Here is a 27,291-nt window from a genome sequence, read left to right on the forward strand (position 1 = left end):
TTTCAGGCAGACCCTTTTATGTCTTCTAATCCCCGCTGTGGTCACTAACTGTGACCCCTCCATTCCGGATACGATCGTTCTTCCGCGGTGAACCCGGCACCCAGGCAAGGGCGGACACACACCCCAGGTCCCCAGGTTCCCACCGATCGGACCCTTACACCCTGTGAGCCTCTGGTTGGTTCCCGCGAACCGGACCAAACTCCCACCACTTGTGGGGGTAAACTGCTCTTTCCAGGGTCTCGTGGTCTCGCATGCCTTAGCAAACCTGTTCTTTTTATCCCCCTGCTGGGGTATCACCTGTCCATCAAACTTCAAACAGTTCAGGTTCAAAGCAACCAATCTGTCAATATTCTGAAATGTGTTTCTTTTCCGTTAATCCCTCTCTTCTCTCTTATTAGCATTTTGAATGTTTTTCCATTGTCTTTACATCTCTCTCATTAGCATCAATCGTATGATAGCTTTGCTTGGTGTCACACCAAATAACCTTCATAAATCTTCTTTCCAAAATGCGAATAATATACAGATAACCAAACAACCTTTCAGATAGTTCATTAGGTAGTGGCATCAGTAGCGGCAGCAGGTATAGACTGAACGAAGTCCAGTGCGGCTTTTGGATCAAAAAATGTACGAGGAGGAGAGCTGAGGAAAAATTTTAATTCTTGTCGGGTAATGCAGAGAAGGAAACAGTTTCTTATCATATGCCCGTTTCATTACCAAAGCAAATCTTGATCTTTGTTCCATTATCTCCCTCGGATAATCTTCAGAAAAACGGAGCTCAGACTCCTTAAATCTAAAAACTCTGTTTTCTTACCTGTCCTATTATTTGCTCTTTAACTTTAAAGTGATGGAAACAAACCAGAACAGATCTTGGTTTATTTGGATCCTTAAATTTCGAAGTAAACGCTCTGTGTGCTCTTTCTATAGCAGGCGGCTATGATAAAACGGTAGGAAATGAAGTATGAAAAAGCTTACCAAAGTAAACAGTTAAATCTCCATCTTCAGCTCCTTCTTACAGCCCAACAATTCATATATTCTTTTGACGAGACCTAGTTTCCAGGTCTATAATCTTATTTTGATATCTTTCCAAATGGGTTATAGCTTCAAACAATTTTTGCTTAGTCATCTTCAATTCCTCTTCATGTGTAATAACTTGAGTTTCCAAGTCTTTTAAGTTTTCCCAGAAATGACTTCATTTCATTACTATTCTTTTCCAGTTGGTCTTTAATTGACCCATTCTGATCATTAATTGAATTCAGTGTCCAAATTATCATCTTCAGCCCATGGTGGCATATCATCAGATCTTTCCTTTGGCATCTTTCCTTTTCCATTACCTTTGTCACTCGGTTCAGACAGGTTCTTCCCACTCCTCGTTATCTTAGACATATCATTCCCCCTCAAGAATCAGCAAATAAAAATTTTAAATTCGAAGTTTAAACTGGGGGGGGGGGGAGAAAGAAAACTAAGAGCAGCCCAAATTTCTGCTACTCTACTTGCAGACAGGGGCGGTCTCCCCTCAGCTTTGGTTTCATCAGACCATAGAACCTTCTTTCAGCCAAGATGTCATGTCAGTTTTTTTCAACAGTGGCTTCCTCTTTGCCACACTCCCATAAAGCTGTGACTGGTGAAGCACCCAAGCAACAGTTATTGTATGTGCAGTCTCTCCCATCTCAGCCATTGAAGCTTCTAATTCCTCCAGAGTTGTCATAGGTCTCAGTGGCCTTCCTCACGAGTCCCCTTCTAGCACAGTCACTCAGTTTTTGAGGACAGCCTGCTCTAGGCAGATCTACAGCTGTGCCACATTCTTTCCATTTCTTGATGATTGACTTAACTGTACTCCAAGAGACTTGGATTACTTCTTGCAAACAACTCCTGGCTTGTGCTTTACAACAACCTTTTTGCAGAGTTACTGAGAGTGTTATTTTATCTTCCTGGTATAGTTTTTGCAGTTGGACCTTCCAGCTACAGGTGTGTTTTACTACAATCAATTGAAACACCTTGACTGCACACAGGTGATCTCCATGTAACTAATTACATGGATTCTAAAACCAATTGGCTACACCAGTGATGATTTGGTGTGCCAAATTAAAGGGGGTGAATACTTATGTAACCAATTATTTTGTGTTTTATATTTGTAATTAATTTAGATCACTTTGTAGAGATCTGTTTGCACTTTGACATGAAAAAGTCCTTTTTTGTTGATCGGTGTCAAAAAAGCCAAATTAAATCCACTGTGATTCAATGTTGTCAAACAATAAAACATGAAAACTTCTGGGGGTGGGGGGGGGAGTGATGTGTGTGTGTGTGTGTGTGTGTGTGTGTGTGTGTGTGTGCCTGTATATACACACATTTTACAGGCACCATAATCCCTTGAGAATTAATTGATTTTCTTTCTCTCTTTCTCTCTCCACCCCCCCCCACCTTTGCAGTGACACGAGGATTTAAAAAAAAACTTTTCAAACAGAGACAATGACAACTCCAAAAGTATCACAGAGTACTTCCTAGAAGCTGCTGGTACATCATGACTAATGCTCATCACCTTCCCCCTGAAACTCTATTCTCAGAAAGTGATAAAACTGCAGCCTTTTAATGACCGCCTTGGAATCCAATCCTGTTACTCTTTTTGGTAATGTTCTGCAGATCATCTATGTAAAGATGCTTATTTATGATTTATTGGTCTTTTTTACCATTTATTGATATTGGCCTCTTTTACCATTTATTGATAGAGATACAGCATGTAATCAGGCCTTCCAGCCCTTTAAGCCGTTCGGCAATCCCGCCAATTTAAACCTAGCCTAATGTCGGGACAATTTACAATGACCATTTAACATACCAACCAGCACGTCTCCAGACAATGGGAGGGAAACCAGAGGACTGGAGGAAATGGGGAGAACATACAAACTCCTTACAGACATCAGCAGGAATTGAACCTGGGTCGCTAGTACTATAAAGCCTTGTGCTAACCACTACACTACTGATGTTTGGGCTCCACTGAGGGATACATGGGCCATTTTCTTCTTCAAACATGACTTGCAATGCAAAGCGGAACAACAAGTTAAAGCTGAAGCATCATCTTTGCTGCCGCACAAAAATACATTTCTGTGAAGATGCAGCTGAGCATCTCCCTCATCAGTATGCAGAATGGGCAATGTAACTGTAACAAAGGAGACCAATGAATCTGCAGAAAAAAAAAACAAATTGCCAGAGGAGTCAGTAGGATAGGCAGCATCTGTGGCGAAAGAGCTAGTCAACATTTCTGGCAGAGACCCTGCATCAGAAGCTGATTGATTATGAATGAGAAAGGCTTCCAAGCTGTTGTGACACCCTAATCGATTCACTGGCAATAGATCACTACAGACACAGTCATAGATTAGCTCACAACTTCTAGGACTGGTACAACTCTCAGCAAACAACAGCTGCAGTACCATTCTATTCCCATACAAATTCAGTCTGGGCCACAGGATACCGTTCGGTTGGATCAACAATTAGCAATTTTCTTTCCATTGTGATAACTCAACACAACTTGATGTCTTAAAAAAAATTACCACTGTTTCCAACTATTACTTTTATTAACCGTTCCAAACATAGTCTGATACCTTTCCAATTGCGTTAAGCAGATTTTCCATCAGTAAATGAAAGCAGAACTTCTGGAAGAACTCAACTATGGAAATACACTGCTTGACTGGTTGAATTCTTCCAACATTTCTGTTTTTGTTTCAAATTCCAATACCAGAAGGGTTTTGTTTTCGCTTTCAGTAGTTACTTATAGGCTACCAGTTGCATTCAACTGTAAGAAATCCAAAGATATGCCCTATCAAGTTGTTGTCCAAGGAATATGGGATAATTCCAGTTACACAATGACTTGTTTTCTCAAGAACGACGAATAGAAAATAATATTTTAAAAAATACTTTACCTTTAAAACATGGTATCAGTGGTGAATCCTGAGAAGGCTGCAAGTCATTTCCAATTTTAAAGCACAGCCCAAGTGGCCTTTTGTCTTCTTTGATGTAGAATATATTTTTCCAGCGATGTGCACAAGCCTTTAATAACACGAAACATTTATTGTAAAATGTATCAGAGCAGTTAATTATTTCATTGAATTTGTTCAATAAGCATTCTTAAGCATGTTCATATACCAGTATGTAACCATCTTTAGTTGGTTGCCTTGTTAAACTAACACCAAGCCACTGGTTATCTTTTTCTTCTTCACAATCTAACCCACATTTGCTCCCAAGATTATCTGAAAAAAAACAAGCAAACAAATATTCATTTTCCTATTATTTCACACTTTTTCATGAACACAAAGACACAAAGATGCATCTTAAGTAAAAATAGCACTGTGCTTGACTACTTTCCTGACTTATTACATAATAACCTCAATTTAAGTAAAAACATCACAATTTAACATAGGGATCCTTTAGGCATTCATTCAGGCATGTGTTAATTTCATAACTAAATAATGGAAAAATAAATGTTTGGAATTAATCCACCTCAATGTAAACAAATAACATCCTCAGCTCTCCTGCATCCTCCATTAAAAGTTCACCACATGGAGAAGATGGAACATAGTTCAACTTTGTCTTAGCAATTATTTTAATGACAGAAATTAAAATGCAATCACTGAAGTATGTGTCGGGTTGCTACTCTCTTGTTCCACTCTTTAAATTTGTTGATCAAGCTACGGCAATGAACCCAGTTTTATGCCTGTTATGGAGTATTTGGGAGTTACAGTATGTCAATATATCAGATACAAATTCAGACAAGAAACAGTTGTCAGTTCTTAATGTAGATTGGTAAGTGCAAGCAGAAAATTAAAGTTAAAAGTACACCTTTGAAAATAAACATGCTGGGCACAGATAAGAGATATGGTTGGCAAAATGGTAATCACGAGACGATTGCATATGCATCAGCCAAATGTGAAGACAATGGAGTTGTGTTGACTAGGCTGCATCAAGCCAGGCAACATGGACTAAGTTATTTGCACCATTGCGACTTGAGTTCAAATTGGCAGACCTGACTAATGTCACTTAGCATATCAAACATCAATAGTTTTTGTGCACTCAGGATATTTATGTACTCAAGAGACCGCCCCAACAAAAGTAACTTCGGGTGTGTGGATCTTTGCCTTCAGAAGCCTAAGTGAATTACCTTGTGACAAAGGTGTCTGAACATTCAGAGGTGTCTCCCACTGCAGATACGTAATTCAAAGGAAACACTGTCAATCCAAAATATTGAAGTAAACCATGTCATTGTACCTTGACACGAGGAAATCTGCAGATGCTGGAATTTCAAGTAACACACATAAAAGTTGCTGGTGAACCCAGACAAGACCCTTCGTCTGGGTCTTGGCCTGAAACGTCGACTGTACCTCTTCCTATAGATGCTGCCTGGCCTGCTGCGTTCACCAGCAACTCTTATGTGTGTTCATTGTACCTTGAAGATGTATTGAATCACTTTGCTGTTAAATTTGAAAGTTCAAAGTACATGGTTAAAAATGTGGGTATAAAAAATGTGATGTACTTTTGGGTTTGTGAGCCTCTACAGAAAGTGCCTCCATGAGAATGCCTGCTTGTTGTGACAAATAAATACCAGCTTCAGTGCATCTCCAGTATCTTGATTCACAGTCACAACATCTGGGGCCTCATCTGAGATATGTCAGAACCCACTGTGAGGCCAGCAACTGAAACAGTGAGTATTTTTAGGGAGTGGCTCCTATGCCCAGATCTGGTCAGGTCAACAACCAGGGAATTATAAAGTATCAAAGGACACAGCGGAGAGCTGAACTTGTAGATATAAAAGTGTGGTGTGTATGTGCATGTGTATTTGTGGAAGGGACCAGATATCAGTTTGACCAGATATTACTTTGATCACCAGTTGTGAAGGGTGGTTACTGGCCATTTGGGATGCCGGTGGGATGTGTGTATACTTACAGGGGAACTGTATAGCAATATAATTGTTGTGAGTGTGTTTGCATGCTTTAAGAATAAATTCAAAACTTTGGTGTAACATTCTATATGGATGAGAATGCAATGGGCATCACGAGTTCAACAGCACATAAGTGGAAGGTTGCAGAGTACTTACTCTGTGGTTTTAAGCATGTACTGTTTAATTTTTATCCATCCCTTATATTTTGCTTAGTATGGGAATTTGTTTGGAGATATTTGAGGGAGAGGTTACATCTGTTGGGATGGCACCTACTGAGGTCAGACAACAGCAGGTAGAGAATCCCAGTGACTCCAGCCAACCTTTAACACTGATTATGACCACTCACTAACCCTTCACCCTCAGGGAGAAGCACAGCACTTTGTCTGAGCTGCCCTCACTTCTGAATTCTGACGTAAGCTCAAAGAAATAATTGAAATTCACTAGGTGCACCCAAAAGATACACACATGTTGGTAAAAGTGAAATGCCCGAGGAATATGAGGGATAATATGGCCAGAAACTATGAGATAGCACGTGTGTAGCTAGTGGGAATGCCGGTATGGATGGAGATATCACTGCTTTAAGGGGGAAGTGAGGTAGCAACTGGGAGGAAGGTGAATGTAACTGGGGAAAGATACTCTCAGTAGTTCAAGGAGCTAATGATCCTGTTGTGGATTATGCAGAGCATAAATATCAAACATACGAGGAATACTCAGAGCTGGACAATCCAGGGAGGGATAATCCAGTTTTCCAGAAAATGCTAAGGGAAGTCTGAGCTCAGCCCACAGGGAAGTTTTACGTCTTCGGGATAGCAGTGGGAGTGACCTATCCCATGGAAGTGTCAGGGGCTGGTGAGATAGACCAGAGGAGGGGGAAGGAAAGTTGTGAAGTATCTGTAGTGGACGTAGCTGCTGTGAAGACACAGAGGACTTGCTTTTTGTGCCAGAAACCAGGGCACCTCTCAAGGGAGTGCAAGAATAGACATCGGAAGGAGAGATGATTTGTTACCACTGTGGCCTCTCAGGCCACGTTTGAAGTTAGTACCCAAAAAAGGGAGGAAGATGTGAGAATCACAAACAAGAGAAAATCTGCAGATTTGAGAATCATTCTAAGATGTGAGAATCATTCACCAAAACAGGAAGAGATGACAGCTCCCTCTCTGTCTGACCTGACTACTGACCGGATCATAGAGCTAGTGAAAACAGCATCCAGGTCACTCAAACAGCTGGTGGCAGCCTCCATTGCCAGTTGTAGTCACCCACAGATGTACACAAAAGGTTCATTAGGGGGCTGGCAATATGATGTGTCAGTGGACACAGGATCATCAGTGAAAATAACTGATCTCCCCTTGCCCACGACTGGACAGGTGACTTACATTACCTGTGCAGAGGGTGAAACAATGAGGGCACAGAGGGGAGCCACAGGCACTTGAAATAGAGGGAGTGCAACTTCCTGCAGATTATTGGGTGTGCCCGCACAATGAAAGAACTGTCATAGTCACAGAACACTACAGCAGAGAAATTTTTTTTTTGGCCCATCTAGTCTTTACTGAACCATTAAATCTGACTAGTTCCATTGACCTGTACCTGGACCTCAAAAAACCTCTAAGATTGGTTAGACACAACATGAACAAAGCCATGTTGACTATCCCTAATCTATCCAAATACTCCTATATCCTGTCCCTCAGAGTATCTTCCAATAACCTTCCCACTTCTGACGTCAGGCTCCACCAGCCTGTCCTGGGGACAGACACAGTAATTTCAGGAAAGAGAGAAATAACATGGAAAAGACAAAGGACACTGATCCACAGAACACACAAAATGGCTCACAGAGAAACAACAGCCCCAAGCAGGGAGGGGACTTGGGATAATGCATTGAATCATGTCATGAAGGCCCAATGGTAGGGACCAAACACAGTCAAGAAGTATTCAGCCTACTGCAGGGTTTGCAGCAATTAAAGATACATCAAAAAGGGGAGAGAAAGGAGCAGAAAGAGAAGGAATATGCAGATTATGGGGCAAAGAGAGCAGCAGAAGAACACAAGTTGACAGAAATTGAAAGTGTACAGGAAGAAATAACTGAAGTAAGATTATATGGGAACGAAGGATCATTGTAACCAGCTTAAAGAATTGAGGGTCTGAGTCAAAGAGCAGCAACATATTGCAGATCAGGGAGGGCCTAGGGGAGAGAAGATAAGTGTTCCCACAGCCAGATGATCAAGTCACGATAAGGGAACTGCCTGTAAAGGAAGAGTTTATTCCCATGGTGGTGCTTCTGATAACTGGCACTTGTGTTTGTGTGCAGACCCAGTGAGGCAGCCAGTGGAAACACTGGACAAACGTTCAGCTGTGGGACTCACCTTCATATCACCCGCACAGACAGAACAAAGGATCAATTCTACCCATGTAGAATTGTCATTACAGAGAATCTAAACAATGAACTAATCTAAGTGCCTGCTGCATCACATCTGTCCTACCTTGATAGAAGAAGACCTGCAGATAAAAGAGAATAGGAATGCAAATGCACAGGACACAGTGGCAGTGTAGCAGTGAGCCATGAAAAGCACATTAAGGTATAACAGTAATGGTACTTGGTAATGAAGAGTTAGGTTCTGGGAGTTAGATTAGTTGTATAGATTAGAATAAAAAGATATTGGGGAAAATAGATGGGAAATGACCCAAGTTATGGTAGAGACATTAAGTTCCACAATCTTGATGGCAAGGGAGACTGAGAAAGAAGAAATTGCACACGGCGTCTAAAGGCAGACAGCCCAGCCTGAAATGGGAGTGGATACAAAGAAGAACTGGTTGGGCCAGCAATCGAAGGGACCGTCTGGGAAGTGCTGCCGTTGGGGTGAGTTTCTTGCAGCTACTTGAATAGAGACCACGCCAAACTCTCCTGTACACTGATCAATGAAACCGGAGCACTTGTTGTCAGATTAGTCTGGTAATAGAATGTGAATGTGAACTATTGACCATGAACCTGAAACAGTTCCCCTGCTGGTATCCTTGCTCACATAATAACCATTCATGGCCGTTGCTGAGATTCAGCCAACACACAATAAAAGGGGCAACAATAAGGATGCAATTAAAAGGGATAAAAAGGAGACACTGCCTAGTGGAGCGGTCATTGACGGAGTGATCTGAGGCAGAGTGATAAGGTTTTGGCTCATTCGGGCTTCGGCGATATCGGGTTGAGGTGAGTTAAGTTACCTGTGAGGAATAGAAACAGGAAGTATGTCTGTGAGGCTGGTGTTCTGTACTGGGTGTCAGATGTGGGAAGTCTGGGAGACTCCCAGCCTCCTGGACAGCCACATCTGCGCCAGGTGCGTCGAGCTGCAACTCCTTAGGGACAGCGTTAGGGAACTGGAGACGCAGCTCGATGACCTTCATCTGGTCAGGGAAAGTGAGGAGGTGCTAGAGAGGAGCTATAGACAGGTAGTCACACCGGGGCCTCAGGAGACAGATAAGTGGGTAACAGACAGGAGAGGGAAGGGCAAGAGTCAGATACTAGAGAGTACCCCTGTGGCTGTCCCCCTTAACAATAAGTACTCCTGTTTGAGTACTGTTGGGAGGGGACGGCCTACCTGGGGAAGCAACAGTGGCCGTGCCTCTGGCGCACAGTCTGGCCGTGTGGCTCAGAAGGGTAGGGAAAGGAAGAAGGCAACAGTAATAGGGGACTCTATAGTTAGGGAGTCAGACAGGCGATTCTGTGGATGCAGGAAAGAAACACGGATGGTAGTTTGCCTCCCAGTTTCCAGGGCCCGGGATGTTTCTGATTTGCGTCCATGATATCCTGAAGAGGGAATGTGAACAGCCAGAGCTTGCGGTACATATTGGTACCAAAGACATAGGTAGGAAAACGGAGGAGGTCCTGAAAGCAGACTACATTGAGTTAGAAAGGAAGTTGAAAAGCAGGACCTCAAAAGGTAGTAATCTCAGGATTACTGCCTGTGCTACTTGACAGTTAGCATAGGAATAGAATGAGGTGGAGGATAAATGCGTGGCTGAGGGATTGGAGCAGGAGGCAGGGATTCAGATTTCTGGATCACTGGGACCCATTTTGGGGCAGGTGTGACCTGTACAAAAAGGACAGTTGCACTTGAATCCGAGGGGAACCAATATCCTGGCAGGGAGGTTTGCTAAGGCTATTGGGGAGAGTTTAAACCAGAATTGCTGGGGGTTGGGAACTGAACTGAAGTGACCGAAGAAGGGGCAGTTGGCTCACAAATAGAGAAAGCTTGCAGACACCACAAGAGGGAGGATAGGTAAGTGATAGAGAAGGAATATATTCAGACCGATGGTTTGAGATGTGTCTATTTTAATGAAGGAAGCACCATAAACAAAACAGATGAGCTTAGAGCGTGGATCAGTAGTTGGAGCTATGATGTTGTGGCCATTACAGAGACTTGGATGGCTCAGGGGCAGGAATGGATACTTAAGAGTGCCAGGCTTTAGATGTTTCAGAAACGACAGGGAGGGAGGCAAAAGAAGTGGGGGCACTGCTGATCAAAGATAGTGTCACGGCTACAGAAAAGGAGGAAATCATGAAGGGATTGTCTACTGAGTTTATGTGGATTGAAGTTAGAAGCAGGAAGAGGTTAATAACTCTACTGGGTGTGTTTTATAGACCACCCAATAGTAACGGGGACATTGAGGAGCAGATAGGGAGACAGATTCTGGAAAGGTATAATAATAACAGGGTTGTCATGGTGGGAGATTTTAATTTCCCAAATATTGATTGGCATCTCCCTAGAGCAAGGGGTTTAGATGGGGTGGAGTTTATTAGTTTTGCTCAGGAAGGCTTCCTGACACAATATGTAGATAAACCTACAAAAGGAGAGGCAGTACTTGATCTGGTATTGGGAAATGAACCTGGTCAGGTGTCAGGTCTCAGGTCTCTCAGTGGGAGAGCATTTTGGAGATAGTAATCTCAATTTTATCTCCTTTACCATAGCATTGGAGAGGGATAGGAACAGACAAGTTAGGAAAGTGTTTAATTGGAATAAGGGGAAATATGAAGCTATCAGGCAGGAACTTGGAAGCATAAATTGGGAACAGATATTCTCAGGGAAATGTATGGCAGAATGTGGCAAATGTTCAGGGGATATTTGTGTGGCATTCTACATAGGTACGTTCCAATGAGACAGGGAAAGGATGGTAGGCTACAAGAACCATGCTGTACAAAGGCTATTGAAAATATAGTCAAGAAGATCTAGAAGATTATAAGGCTAGCAGGAAGGAGCTTAAGAATGAAATTAGGAGAGCTAGAAGGGGCCATGAGAAGGCCTTGACGAGCAGGATTAAGGAAAACAAAACAAAAAGGCATTCTACAAGATTGTGAAGAGCAAGAGGATAAGACGTGAAAGAATAGGACCAATCAAGTGTGACAGTGGAAAAGAGTGTATGGAACTGGAGGAGATAGCAGAGGTACATTAAGAAAGAGGATGTGCTGGAGCTTTTTGGAAAGCATCAAGTTGGATAAGTCTCTGGGACCAGAAAATATGTACCCGAGGCTACTGTGGGAGGCAAGGGAGGATATTGCTGAGCCTCTGGCAATGATCTTTGCATCATCCATGGGGACGGGAGAGGTACCAGAGGATTAGAGGGTTGCAGATGTTGTTCCCTTATTCCAGAAAGGGAGTAGAGACAGCCCAGGAAGTTATAGAACAGTGAGTTTTACTCCAGTGGCTGGTAAGTTGATGGAAAAGTTCCTGAGAGGCAGGATTTATGAACCTTTGGAGAGTCATAATATGATTAGGAATAGTCAACATGGCTTTGTCAAAGGCAGGTCATGCCTTAGGAGCCTGATTGAATTTTTTGAGTATGTGACTGAGCACGTTGATAAAGGTAGAGCAGTAGATGTAGTGTATATGGATTTCAGCAAGGCATTTGATAAGGTATCCCATGCAAGGCTTATTGAGAAAGTAAGGAGGCATGGGATCCAAGGAGACCTTGATTTGTGGATCCAGAATTGGCTTGCCCACAGAAGGCAAAGAATGGTTGTAGATGGGTCATATTCTGCATGGAAGTCAGTGACCTGTGGTGTGCATCAGAGATTTGTTCTAGGACCCCTTCTCTTCGTGATTTTTATAAATGACCTGGATGAGGAATTGGAGGGATGGGTCAGTACATTTGCTGATGACACAAAGGTTGTGCGTGTTATGGATAGTGTGGAGGGCTGTCAGAGGTTACAGCAGAACATCAATAGGTTGCAAAACTGGGCTGAGAAGTGGCAGATGGAGTTCATCCCAGATAAGTGTGAGGTGGTTCATTTTGGTAGGTCAAATAATGACAGGATATAGTATTAATGGTAAGTCTCTTGGCAGTGTGGCGGATCAGAAGGTCCTTGGGGTCCAAGTCCATAGGACATTTAATGCTGCTGTACAGGTTGACTCTGTGGTTAAGAAGGCATACAGTGCACTGGCCTTCATCAACCGTGGGATTGAATTTAAGAGCCGAGAGGTAATGTTGCAGCTATACAGGACCCTGGTCAGACCCCACTTGGAGTACTGTGCTCAGTTCTGGTCGCCTCACTACAGGAAGGATGTGGAAACCATAGAAAGGGTACAGAGGAGATTTACAAGAATGCTGCCTGGATTGGGGAGCATGTCTATAAGAATAGGATGAATGAACTCGGCCTTTTCTCCTTGGAGAGACGGAGGATGAGAGGTGACTTGATAGAGGTGTATAAGATGATGAGAGGCATTGATTGTGTGGATAGTCAGAGGCCATTTTCCCAGGGCTCAAATGGCTAACACGAGAGGACACAGTTTTAAGGTGCTTGGAATTAGGTACAGAGGAGATGTCAGGGGTAAGTTCTTTTTATGCAGAGAGTGGTGAGTGCGTGGAATGGGCCGCCAGCGACAGTGGTGAAGGCAGATACGATAGGATCTTTTAAGAGACTCCTGGATAGTTACATGGAGCTTAGAAAAATAGAGGGCAATAGGTAACCCTTGGTAATTTCTAAAGTAACTACGTGTTCAGCACAGCATTGTGGGCCAAAGGGCCTGTATTGTGCTGTAGATTTTATATGTTTCTACGTAAATTGCAAAGGGCCAGCAGAGAAGGAGGCAACAAGGACACAAATGACAAAGCAACATTTTGAAATCGAGAAGACAAAAGTAGCCAGGAAGGGGATGTAATCAACTTTCAATAACATTTGATTGCCATCTCTGCTCTTGTAGATAGGCAGTGAGGGAGAATGATGTCAAAGTAGATGCACGTTAGGGACATGATAGGTCCGTAACCAGGGAAGAGATCTGAAGTGAAGGGCATTTTTGTTGCCCTACTTAATTAGATTCCCCTTAAAGTTTGGCCTTCTTGGGACAGATTTCTGTCCAGGGATCAAGAGGAGGGTATGTAGGGGAGCATTCTGTAGTTATGCGATTATAGCAGGTATTAATTGAAACAAGAACTAGTCTTCAGTTCTTAATGTGGTTTGTAAATTGCAAGTAAATTAAATTTAAAAGCACTCCTTTACAAATAAACAGGCTGGCTCACAGACCAAGTAATATGGTTTGCAAAATAGTGACCATGAGGCTAAGACAATGGGGTTGTGTTAATTGGCCGGCATCAAACCAGGCAATGTGAGCTATGTTATTTGCAACATTGTGACTTGAACTCAAGCTGGCAGACCAGAAGGATGTTGTCACTTAACATATGCAAGTGTCACTCCACTCTTTAAGAAACGAGGAAGGCAGCAGAAAGGAAATTATAGACCAATTTTCCTGACTTCAGTGGTTTGAAGATGTTGGAGTCAATTGTTAAGGATGAGGTTATGGAGTACTTGGCTGAACAGGACAAAATAGGATAAAGTCAGCATGGTTTCCTTAAGGAAAAATCTTACCTGATGAACCTGTTGGAACTCTGAAGACATTACAAGTAGAATAGAGAAAAGGGATGCAGTATATGTTGTATATTTGGACATTCAGAAGGCCCTTGACAAGGTGCCACACATGAGGTTGCTTACCAAGTTAAGAGCCCATGGTATTACAGGGAAGTTACTAACATGGTTAGAGCATTAGCTGATTGATAGGAGGCAGCGAATGGGAATAAAAGGATCCTTTTCTGGTTGGCTGCCAGAGAATAGTGGTGTTCCGCAGGGGTCGGTGTTGGGACCACTTCTTTTTGTGCTGTATATCAATGATTTAGATGTTGGAATAGATGGCTTTGTTGACAAGTTTACAGATTATATGAAGGTCGTGTTTAGGAAACAGGAAGACTACAGAAGGATTTTGACAGATTAGGAGAATGGGCAAGAAAGTGGCAAATAAAATACAATGTTGGAAAATGCATGGTCATGCATTTTGGTAGTAGAAATAAATGTGTGGACTATTTTCTAAATGGGGAGAAAATCCAAAAATCTGAGATGCAATGGAACTTGGGAGTACTTGTGCAGAACACCCTAAAGGTCAACTTGCAGGTAGAGTAGGTGGTGAGGAAGGCAAATGCAATGTTAGCATTCATTTCAAGAGGTCTAGAATATAAGAGCAGGGATGTGATGCTGAGGTTTTATAAGGCACTGGTGAGGCCTCACCTTGAGTATTATGAACAGTTCTGGGCTCCTCATCCAAGATGTGCTGGCATTGGTGCAGAGAGGTTCACAAGGATGATTCTGGGACTGAAAGGGTTATCATACGAGGAATGTTTGATAGCTCTAGGTCTGTACTCACTGCAATTTAAAAGGATGAAGGGGATCTCATTGAAATCTTGAATGTTGAAAGGCCTGGACAAAGTAGATATAGAAAGGACATTTCCCATGGTGGGGAGTCTAGAACAAGAGGGCACAGCCTCAGGAGAGAGGCGTCCATTTAAAACAGAGATGTGGAGAAATTTCTTCAGCCAGAGGGTAGTGAATTTGTGGAATTTATTACCACAGGCAGCTGTGGAGGCTAAGTTGTTGGGTGTATTTAAGGCAGAGCTTGATAGGTTCTTGATTGGGCATGACATCAAAGGTTATGGGGAGAAGGCAGTGGAGTGGGGCTGAGGAGGGTAAAAAAGGGACCAGCCATGATTGAATGGCAGAGCAGACTCAATGGGCCAAATGGCCTTAATTCTATTTCCATGTCTTATATCAAACATGGTCACTGGTACAGGCAATCAATAGTGTTTTGTGTACTCGGGATATTTGCATACTCAGATAGCCCTGACAACATTAATTTTGGGTTGCTTGGTTCCGTCATCAGAAGCTTATAGACTATTTTTATGATTTACTTTGTGGCAAAGTGAGTTACTTTGTTAACATTCACAATGTTCTTTGTGAACATTATCTCCCACTGTAGATATGTAATTCAAAAGGAAGTACTGTTATTGAAGTGAATGACGTCATTGTAACTATTCAAATAGTATTGGATCAACTGCTGTTCCCTTTGACGTTAAGGGGATTAAAAATATTATGTTCTTTTGGGTTTGTGAGCCTCCACTGAGAGCATCTCCACGAAAAGGGCTGCATTTTGTGATGAATAAAGACTTCCCTATCACCAAGTTCTCTCCAGTGACTTTGTTCACAGTCACAGCGCCCACCAACAAGCAAGCTACATCTGAAGATGAGCTGTGCACGAGCAACTCAATTCATTCACTGCAGTGAAGTACAAGATGCAACCTCAGTCAACCTTGGCCATCACCTGTCATAACCCATCAGTTATACACCTGCAGGAATATTTTAAGAAGTGTCTGCTCTCAGCTTCCAACTCTAACTTCAAAGCAAAAACTCCATCTTGCACCACTTACTTTGGGTTTGTCAGTACACAAGAAACGGGGTCCACAAACAACAGTTATCAACAATGCTGGATCAAAATTAATATTTGACGTAGGCCTGAAATTTGTAAACATTGTGCAAGCTATCCAAGTTCTAACTTACACAGGTAAGAATACACGGAGAAGTATTTTTTCTATGTTTTGGATATCCCAGAATTGGACTGGCTATTTGGCGCACACTCTCATAACCGCATAAAGATAAACTACAAAGTTGATAGGTCCAAATTATGGAGCTCAGGGGCTGCATGGATATTGGAACTGACTTTCTCTCCAGCTGTTTGCTTCTGGTGCAATTGATGATGCACTTGTTTTTCTTCAGTCAAATTCTGCAGCTTGGCAATTTAGCTTCACTGACGTCCTCTCACTGGTGTGCATCACCCCATTAGTTTCAAACAATAAGCAAAAAAAAAATGCAGATGCAGGGAAATTGAAAGTAAGCAACAAAATGCTGGAAATACTCTTTGGAGTGTTTGGAGCAAAGTTTCCCAACCCTAGGCGTCCATGGAATAAAAAAGGTTGGGGAGCCCTGCTTTGGTGAAAATAAACAGAATGCACATTTCATTTGGACTGGAAAAGGTGAGAAAACGTGCATTTTAAATGCTGAAAGTGGGTCGGAGAACAGAAGGAATGTCTGTTGAACACTTGAGCTTCCAGCTTTGCAGAATGATTTCAGATCAGATTCATTTGTTTATCACTTGTACCTTGAAACATGTAGTGAAATGCCAAGTTTGCATTGACAACAACTTGCGGCTCGCAAGTATTACCACACACTCCACTGGTCATTTAGTACACAACGGTCAGCATGAACTTCCATTTGCCTGAAGCTTTAATCCTCCACCCTACTGTGAGCTTTCTGACTTTGGCTTCGTGTCCAATACAAGTTCAAGGGATAGTCCCTCATCACCCACATGGACACACTGCAACCCACAAGACTCAATACTAATTTCAACAGTCCAGAAAAATCAGCCTTTCCTGTTTGTCACTGGCCTGACCTGGCCATTTGTGTGGCAAGGTCATACACCTGTAATATTAATTCATTTTACTCTCTCTCCACAGATGATGCCTGATCTGCAGGGGACTTCTAATGTTCTCTTTTAGTTCTAATTTGCAGCCAACAGCTGTATACTTTATCTCTTAACGGCAACATGTTGCTGTATTTGTGTTCTACTGCCTAGTATTAGAAGTTATTTTCATCTGCACAACACATGATCACAAAACTGCAGATGCTGAAAGTCTGCAATAAAAATAGAACACACTTGAAAAATTTAAAGCCAGGTCAGAGGTAAACAGGAAAGGCTGATTTTTCTTTGACTGTTGAAATTAGCATAGGGTCCTGCGAGTTGCAATGTGCCCAGGTGGAGAACAAAGGACTGTCCCTTGAACTAGTGTTGAATATGTAGCCAAAATGTGATTCAACATCAATTCATCAAGTTTTTGTTTAAAATATTCATTTTCTTAAAAAGCGACTGTACTGGCACCATTCTGTTCCACATTAAAGTTAACAGGAAAATAATCTCCACACCCCTTAAAACATAGCACCGAGTGCCTGTGGCAGGGTAATAACTTGGAAACAGGAAACACTGGAAACATTAAATACCCACACAACATCTACAGAAAGTGGATCAACAATACTTCAAGTCTGAGACCCGTTGTCAGAGCAGTGTTTGACCTGATATGTAAATTGTTAAACTTTCCAGAGATGCTGTCCGATTTGCTGTGCATTTCCTGCGCTTTGCATCTTGATTTCAGATTTCAGGACTTTCATTTATTGTAATTCAAGCGTTGGTCATATAACCCATGTTACAGTTCACTCCCTGGACTGTACCAGGAGCTTACTGGACTGCAGTTTGCTATTGAATGGCAAACGGATGATTGTAACCTCAGGATTCCAAGATTTACATGTGGGAAAACTGAATTCGCTGTCACCTTTACTGATAGTTTCATCATGATGACTGTGTCAGACACGCAACTTAACCATACTTCTGCAATACTTAATGGTTAACAATTTAATTATGTAGTTGGGCAAACATCACTTTCATCCTCATCAAGATTGAATAGTGACTGAATAAAGTTGAAATGCCGGGGAGGCATATGGAGGCTGATGAAATTCAACTAGACATCCTATGGATGTTCTTGAATAAGAGGAAATGGAAGTCATGGCGTCTGGGGCATGTTTTACACTTGCATATCTAAAATTGTTATGATCTACACACAAGTGGCATTATCAAATAATGAGCACCCATGGAACCGTTTTTTTTATATCTTGCTTGTTGGAGATGAAAATGGCAGTAAAACGCGGGAAAGCACCAGGCTGTGCTCTGCCACATAAGGATCCAACTCACAGATTTGATATTTACGTACTGGCATTTCAGTATTCCTCTTTACTATCATATTACAGACAAAACTATAACTCACCGAAAACGATTTCTTCACACTCGTCAGGATCTTGGCTGATTGCACATTTGTAAATAGCTCCAGGATTTACTGTTACTTTATCGACGGAGGAATTTGCTTTTGGAGCTCCAACCACAACCCTACCGTGGCAAATGGAAAAGTAAAGTGGGGAAACAAATCCGTATAGCCATTGGTTACAAACTTCCCAAGCACGGACGAAATAATGCTACCAAAACTTTTCTACCAAGTATAATATTTAAAATCTGCGAACCATCCAAATCTTGAAATCGCGATCTCTCTGCTAAATTCAGCATGAATTTGAGCAGTACACTGTTCGAAGTTACAATAATAAATTCCACAACATTTACTCAAACTTGGCTTGTTTTAAAAATCTTCACTTTAACATACTTCAAAACTGAAACTCACCATTTTTTGTCTTTACCACTGTGCAATATTACTGAATAACCAAAATATGTTCCTCCTGTCCCTTTAAACTGGACGGGATTTTTCAAGTCCAGATTGTACAGGTGTACCGTTCTGAATAAACAGTATAGCACTACCGTTACCCAGATGTCTCTCCAGCCCACTGGAAACTTTTCAAGTCTCATTTTTTAAAAAAAATTTCAATGCTCAATGAGTCAAAACTACACTTGCTCCTTGAAACTTACTCTGGAACTCAACCAAGCGGCTAAAACCACGAAATAACACCAATAACAAAACGTTCGCATCCCCGACCCCGCCCCCGTCTCTCCTCCTCCTCCGCCCCCCGACAGCACTGGAAACCGAAAACTCTTGCCGAGTATGCGCGCTAAGGGGCGCTGGTGCCCCTTCAGTCCAGGGTATGCTGACCTCCGGATATCAGCCAAGTTCCAGTCTGCTTACCGTGCTCTCTTCGGGATGAAGGCACATCTGTACTCTTCTAAGAACAGGCTCAGTTTTGTCATATACCCTTTTATTATATATCAATTACAGCACGGAAACAGGCCATCTCAGCCCTTCTAGTCCGTGCCGAACTCTTACTCTCACCTAGTCCCACCGACCTGCACTCAGCCCATAACCCTCCATTCCTTTCCAGTCCACATAGCTGTCCAGTTTAACTTTAAACGACAACATCGAACCTGCCTCAACCACTTCTGGAAGCTCGTTCCACACAGCTACCACTCTCTGGATAAAGAAGTTCCCCCTCATGTCACCCCTAAACTTTTGCCCTTTAACTCTCAACTCATGTCCTCTTGTTTGAATCTTCGCCACTCTCAATGGAAAAAGCCTATCCACGCCAACTCTATATATCTCCCTCATAATTTTAAATACCTCTATCAAGTCTCCCCTCAACCTTCTACATTCCAAAGAATAAAGACCCAACTTGTTCAACTTTCTTCTGTAATTTAGGAGATGAAACCCAGGAAACATTCTAGTAAACCTTCTCTGTACTCTCTCTATTTTATTGACATCTTTCCTATAATTCGGTGAAACTGTACACAATACTCCAAATTTGGCCTCACCAATGCCTTGTAGAATTTCAACATTACATCCCAACTCCTATACTCAATGCTCTGATTTATAAAGGCCAGCATGCCAAAAGCTTTCTTCACCACCCTATCCACATGAGATTCCCCCTTCAGGGAACTATGCACTATTATTCCTAGATCCCTCTGCTCTACTGCATTCTTCAATGTCCTACCATTTACCATGCATGTCCTATTTTGATCGTAATTCTCTCGTAACAATTTAATTTGAGGATTTAGTTTAGGATCCAGTTCAGTTGCAGAAGGAGGTACAGAGGCTCAACTTTTGAAGCTTGCTGTTTACTTCTGAAGGGATGATGGCATTGAGCTCTGAGCTGTATTTAATAAACTACCTGGCGTATGTTTTGCTGTTGTCAGGGTGCTCCAAAGCTGAGTGGAGGGCCAATGAGTTGGCATCTACTGTAGATTTGTTGTGGCATTTGGCAAATTGTCGCAGGTCCAGGTCCTTGCTTAGGAAGGAGTTAATTCTAGCCAGATCAACCTTTCAAAGTACTTTTCTAATGTGATCACCCTGTTCTTCTTGCACACCTATATGATTGCTGCCCTTTTGAAACAGTGGCGAACCTCCAACTCCAGCAGTCGGAGGTTGAAGATATCTTTGAAGTCTCTAGCCAGTCAGTCAGCACAGGATTTCAATACCCTGCCAAGTACACCGTAGAAGCCCAACGCCTTGTGTGGGTTCATCCTCTTGAAGGATGTTCTGGTGTGGCCTCTAAACAGAGATCACAGGTTCACTGGGGGGGGGCGATGTGGGATTTGCACAAACCTAGTGTTATTCTCCTTTTTAAAGCTTGTATAAAAGTTGTTGAATTCATCAGCTATTTATGATGTTTAGATTCACCTTATTGGACATAATGACAAGTAAACTCTGCTACAGCTGTTGTGCATCCAATTGTCTCTATGGTTGCCCAGGGGAAGTAGATGTGGGCATTTTAAGCAGCTACATACACTCAGGCATGCCTGTACACATGCTCATTAATGCCAATCATGAGGCAGCATGTAAACGCATGAGTTCAAGAGTTCAGTTGTTGTTCAGACCAAAGATCAGAATGGGGAGGAAATGTAATCTAAATGTCCATGGAATGGTTGTTGGTGCTAAACATGGTGGTTTGAGTATCTCAGGAATTGATGATCTCCTAGGAGTTTCACGCACAGCAGTCTCTAGAGTTTGTAGAGAATGATGTGAGAAACAACCAATGAGCTGAAGTTCTGTGGGTGAAAGTGCTTTGTTATGGAGCGAGGTCAGAGGAAAATGGCAAAACTAGTTCAAGCTGACAGGAAGGTGACAGTAACTCAAATATCTGTGTTAATACAACAGTGGTGTGCAGAAGAACACCCCTGGATGCACAATACATTGAACCTTGAAGTTGATGGGCTACAACAGCAGAAGACCACAAATATACACTCAGTGGCCACCTTATTAGGTACAAGAGGTACTTGATAAAGCGGGCACTATGTGCCCTTTGTTCCCACAAGTTATTGTTCCTAGTATTTGCAGATCCAGCAGTTATTACCTGTCCTGAAATGGTGATGATCTGCAATCGAGCAGCTTATAAGCAGCATGCCTGTCTGGACTATACAAGAAGCCAACTGAAGGGACATTTGGTGCCAGGGTCAATCAGGTTGGTGTTTCTGGAATGAAGAAGATAAAACAAGTAAGAATGCCACCGTTCATTTTTCAGAAAGGCATTAGAGAGCCAAGTAATTAAAACAGAAAATGCTGAGTAACTAAACTTTTCACACTCCCATTCTCATTTCTTTCCTCAGCTTTCTGAACAGGTTTAAAAGAAACCATCTTTAGCACTAATTGCTTGTAATATAGCATTAGTACATATTTGACACATATCTTCAATATTCGCAACAAAGCATGGACTTTCAAACAAATGACAAGAAAAAACAGGATTGCCAAAACAAGAATGACAGGTAAAAAGGAAAAGATATTCTGACGTTCGTTTGTGGGTTTGAGATAATTGTACTCTGGGAAATAATAATGTTATGTCCTTGTTGTGTTCCATAAGAGCCAAGAATGGTGTTGATTTATTAAGGACCCTAACCCTAACCCAAAACTAAATGTTTTTCAGGATCTTACCACTGAATACACCCACACAAATGAGTCTGATCACCTCCTCTTCTAATGCCTATGGGTTCTAGATTCACCCCAAGCAACTTCTAACCATAACCCAAACCACAGATGAGATCTCTCTCAACCAAAAACCGTCCACATCCATAACCCACCTGAGTACTGAAGTCTCTGTACACACTTTCAGGATAAAGTTTATTCTATTGCACATGACTCCGTGGGCATAAAAAACAGAATATTCTGTGAGGAGCCCAGGAAGCAAATATTGACTACAACCTTCCTCCACCCCCTTGCATACTGCAAGTTTATTGTATCTTTTGAGGTAATTATGTTTACAACCTATACTTCTGACCACATTTTCCCCCCAAAAGCTTTGAACTTCACAGTTGACAAAGTTCACTCACTCAGATCACGATATGACATTGTAAATAAAATCAAACAGAACATACTGAAACTGATCTTCCATACCAGCAGAAAACAAATCTTTCAGTAGAATAAATAGGTCAAGTGTGTTAGGGAACTTATGTTTTTTAGGTAAAGCATTACCTACAGTACATACTCTGTGTTTTGGGCTGTATCTTATAAGTAGAATCAACAGTGCGATGTCAAAATCTCTTCTAAAGTTTGGAAACTATGAATACTTCCAATGTGCAAAGAAGCTTTCTTTTTGTTTTTCCTAAAATACACCCAAAGGACATCAGAAGAGCATCTGCTTCGCACTGCTTTTTTTTTCCGACATTATAAATAAGGCTGACAAGTTATTGTCAAATTCGTGCCAAAGTATATTTAGTTTTACACTTGAAATGAATGACGTGTGAATATTTACGCTTTTCTGGCACTACATTAGACATTAGAAGTTAATTTTGAGCTCCTTGACTATGAGAAAATCACAGCTGTCATATTGGTCTCAATAAAGCATTGACGTATGGATCAGACAAATTTTTGCATCTCTCTTTTTATTGCAAAAGTGATCAAATTCTCTACTCTGTCAGATGATTGGCAGGACCAATCCTACTTCAAGGACCTGACTGCACACAAAGACCAAGGATGGGTCTCCAGTGCAGTGCTGAGGGAGCCATTTTTCCAAGGATCCATTAAAAGTAGAACCAACATAAAAGGAGGACATAAAAGATCCCATGGACTGAATTAGGAGGAGGAAGAATTATCCATAAGCAATACTTATATCCAGACCTGCATCTCGGTTTTTTTGCACTACCTTACTTTCCATTTTTATATTTTCTATTTATGATTTATAATTTAAATGTTTAATATTTACTTTTGTTTTGTAATCCAGGAAGCGGGAAGCACAGAATCAAATATCGCTGTGATGATTGTACGTTCTAGTATCAATTGTTTGGTGACAATGAAGTATAAAGTATTGAAACAGACGTTTAGATCATGAACAACAGGAATTCTGCAGATGCTGGAAATTCAAGCAACACACATCAAAGTTGCTGGTGAACGCAGCAGGCCAGGCAGCATCTGTAGGAAGAGGTGCAGTCGACGTTTCAGGCCGGGACCCTTCGTCAGGACTAACTCCCCCTCCCCCTCCAACTTTCAAATCCCTTACTCACTCTTCCTTCAGTTAGTCCTGACGAAGGGTCTCGGCCTGAAACGTCGACTGCACCTCTTCCTACAGATGCTGCCTGGCCTGCTGCATTCACCAGCAACTTTGATGTGTGTTGTTTAGATCATGAATACATTGCTCTTTGAACTATCCTTGACAGATTTCCTACATTATGAATGGCTATACCTCAAATGGCCTTCATGGCTTGAAAACTGCTTTGGAATGTCATGAGGTCATGAAAGGCACTGTTTCAGCACAAGTATATACTGTACGTCAGTGTTGCTTGTGTTGCTGGAAGTTCAGTGCTTGTGACCTACAGCACCACTGGTATTGATTCCAGCTCAAGTCATTGATTTAACATCGAACACAGAGCATCCCAGCAAAGGAAGAAGCTCTTCATCCCACTATGTTATACCGAACCAATAAATGGCTAGCTAAACTGATCTCTTCTGCCTGCACGATGTCGATATCCTTCCATTTCCCTCCCATTCTTGTGCTTGCCTAAATGTCTCTTAAAAGTCCCAAGTGTTTCTGCCTCTGCGACCACCCCAGGCAGCACATTCCAGGTACCCACCACTCTCTAAAAAAACTTGTCTCTCACACTTCCTTTGAAATTACTCTCTCTCACCTTAAATACTCCCTCTCCCCGGTATTAGACAAAACTTTGTGAAAAGATACTGTCTGTCTACTCTATCTATACCTTTCATAACCTTACAAACTTCAATCAGATCTCCCCGCAGGCTCTACCATTCCAGAGAAAAAATCCTAACTTTGTCCAACCTTTCATCAGACCACATGCCCTTTAATCCAAAGAACATCCTGGTAAACATCTTCTGCATCTTCTCCAAAGCCACGATATCCTTCCTATAATGGGGTGACTGGTTTGTATGCATTACTCCAGACAGAGCCTAACTAGAGTTTTATAAAGTTGCAACATAACTTTTTGGCTTTACAATCAGAGAATACTACAGCACAGAAACAGACCTTTTGGTCCATTTAGCCTGTAATGAACAATTAATCTGCCTAGCCAGCGCCAGGCAAATTATCAAACATTTACTAAACTCAGATTTATTGACTTTTGAACTCAGTGCCTTAACTACTAAGGGCAAGACTGCCATATGCCTTCTTAACCACCCTATCAATCTGTGTAGCCACTTTCAGGGAGATATGAACTTGGACCCCAAGATCCCTCTGCTCATCAACACTGTTAAGGGTCTTGCCTTCACTGTGTCTTTACATTTGACCCACTGAGGTGCAGTACTTCACAGTTCACCGAGTTAAACTCCATCGAACACACCTCTGCCCATATCTGCAACTGATCTATATGCTGGTGTATTCTTTACTAGTCTTCTACACTCTCCTTAACACTACCATTCTTCGTATCATCTGAAAACATACGAATCCACCCATTTACATTTTCATCCAGGTCATTTATATACATCATAAACAGCAGAGGTCTCAGTACAGATCCTTGCAGAACACCACTAATCACAGACCTCCAGTTAGAAGCTACTGGAGAGAGAAACAACCACTACCTTCTTACTTTCTATGGGCAAGTCAGTTCGAGATCCAAATGGCCAATTCATCATTGATCCCATGCATCATAATCTTCTGGATGTGCCTCTCATGAGGGACTTTGTCAATCACCTTGCTAAAATCCATGCAGCCAACATCCACAACTTTGCCTTTATAATCACACTCATCACTTCATCAAAAAACTCAATCAAGTTAGTAAGACATGAGTCCTGATGAAGGATCTCAGCCCAAGACATCAACTGTACTCTTTTCCATAGATGCTGCCTGGCCTGCTGAGTTCCTCCAGCATTTTGTGTGTGTTGCTTGGATTTCCAGCATCTGCAGATTTTCTCTTGTATGTGATTGGACTACTACATCGCAAAGTCTCTTCCAGGGGTGCCTACCCTGAAGAAGTTTAGATCTCCCTCCTGCCCTGACGAAGGGTCTCGGCCCGAAATGTTAACTGCACTCCTTTCCATTGATTCTGCCTGGCCTGCTGAGTTCCTGCTAGTAAGTCATGACTTGCCACACAGAGAGCCATGCTGGCACTTCCTAATTAGGCCATGGTTTTCCAAATGCTCATAAAAACTCTCATTAAAAATTCTCTCCAGTAACCTCTCAACCACTGACATGCGACTCACCAGTTTATAGTTTCCCAGATTATCCACTGTTCCCTTCTTGAATAATGTAACAACATCAGCTACTCGCAAGTCCTCAGGGAACTCACCTGTGCCTAGAGAGGACATGACGATCAAGGTTCAAAGTACATTTTTATTGAAGTATATATACCATATACAACCTTGAAATTCATCTCCTTGCAGGCAACCTCAAAACAAAGAAACCCAATCAAACCCAATATAAAAAAGACCCTCATAAACCCAAAGTACAGAAAAAGCAAACAAACCACGCAAACAATAGAAGTAAGCAAAAAATATTCAGAAGTGAAGATCACAAAAGTGAATTCACAACCATGAAATCAATCATAGCTGGCCCATGAGCGCATTAGTTGCAGGCCACAGCCTTAGTTCAATGCAGAGACGAGTAAACCTTGTGAGCAGCAAACTGAACTCCAGCCTGTCCACCTCCTCTGGCCCCAACACCCTGACCGTTACAATCTAGCCCAGCGCTTTAAATCAGCCAAGCAGCAGGTAGTTCTTCGTTCTTGGGCCGAGAACCTGCAGGCTTGATTTGGCCCGTACCCGAACTTTTCAATCTAGCCCCGTGCTTAAATCATTCAGCCATCCGTTGGTTCTTAGCTCTCAGGCCCAGGCCCCGCCACCTCGCTGCTGCTTCAAATCTGCTTGAAGCCCACAACAGCAGTGGCCAAATTGCTGGAGGAACTCAGCAGTTTGGGCAGCATCTGTGGAAACAATCATCAGGACCTTCGTCCTGATGAAGGGTTCCGACTCGAAACGTTGACTGATCGTTTCCACGGATGCTGCCCGACCTGCTGAGTTTCTCCAGCGTGTTGTGAGTGATGCTTTGACCCCAGCATCTGCAGAGTATTTTGTGTTTACTATGTTGAAATATGGCCGTTCCTTCTCTCGGGCCTGGGCGCCACCACCTCGATTCAGGCCATACACAACACAACTGTCCTGCAACTTTGAGACTTCAATTCACATCACAAAAATGTTAGGTCATTGCAGGTGGTTCAAAAGCTCAGCTCCAAAGGAGAAGTTACAGGCTATTGATTACAGTGATAGTTTTTGAGACAATGTGTGATTAATAAAATAATTATTAATTACTTTAATTTTTGTTTGCTGCCAGCAAGTTGTCACTGTGCTTCACCAACGCCATCTTAAACCACAGATCAGATATTGGTCAAGGCCCAGCAATTGCTTCAATTGCCTCTCTCAGTAAGATGGGGTATACCCCATCAGGCCCTGAGGACTCATCCATCTTAGTGCTCTTTAAAGGACTCAACAATACCTCCTCCTTTACCACAAAACATCAATACACACAGCACTGAACTGCCTATCTTCCACATCCTTCCCCTTGGTAAATACTGAAATAAAGTACTCTTTAAGGACCTTGCTCACATCTTCCACATTCAAGCAAATGTTTCCCCTTTATCCTTGAGTGGTACTATCCTCTCTCTGGTTATATAATTATCGCATCGTAAGAACACTACTGCACAGAAATAGGCCATTCAACCCATTTAGTCTGTGCAGAACCATTAATCTGCCTAGTCCCATCAAAATGCATCCATACCATAGCTCTCCATAACCTTACCATTCATGTACCTATCCAAATTTCTCTTAAGTGTTGAAATCAACCCCGCATCCATCACTTGCGCTGCCAACTCGTTCCACACTCACCACCCTCTGAGAGAAGTTGTTCCCCCTCATGTTCACCTCAAAAATATTAAACCTTACACCCTTAATCCATGTAATCTCACTCAACCTCAGGGTAAAAAGCCTACTTCCATTCACCCTATCTATACCCCTCATAAATTTATATACCTCTATCAAGTCTACTCTCAATCTTCTATGTTCTATAAAATAAAGTCCTGACCTATTGAACCTTTCCC

General features: G+C 42.1%; 1 protein-coding gene across 1 annotated transcript in view; it reads right to left on the minus strand.

Annotated features, from left to right (window-relative positions):
- Positions 1–18,748, minus strand: part of itga4 (integrin alpha 4) — a 155,889-nt gene extending 137,141 nt beyond the window's left edge. The window contains exons 1-4 of the mRNA XM_063052058.1: positions 18,500–18,748; positions 18,095–18,213; positions 4,135–4,238; positions 3,912–4,038 (exon numbers count right to left, since the gene is read on the minus strand). Coding sequence (XP_062908128.1) covers positions 3,912–4,038; positions 4,135–4,238; positions 18,095–18,213; positions 18,500–18,681 — 532 coding nt within the window. The 5' untranslated portion in view covers positions 18,682–18,748. The remainder of the gene's footprint in view (positions 1–3,911; positions 4,039–4,134; positions 4,239–18,094; positions 18,214–18,499) is intronic.
- Positions 18,749–27,291: the final 8,543 nt, after the last annotated feature.

Source organism: Mobula hypostoma, chromosome 6, assembly GCF_963921235.1.
Source record: "Mobula hypostoma chromosome 6, sMobHyp1.1, whole genome shotgun sequence".
NCBI classification, from domain to species: domain Eukaryota; kingdom Metazoa; phylum Chordata; class Chondrichthyes; order Myliobatiformes; family Myliobatidae; genus Mobula; species Mobula hypostoma.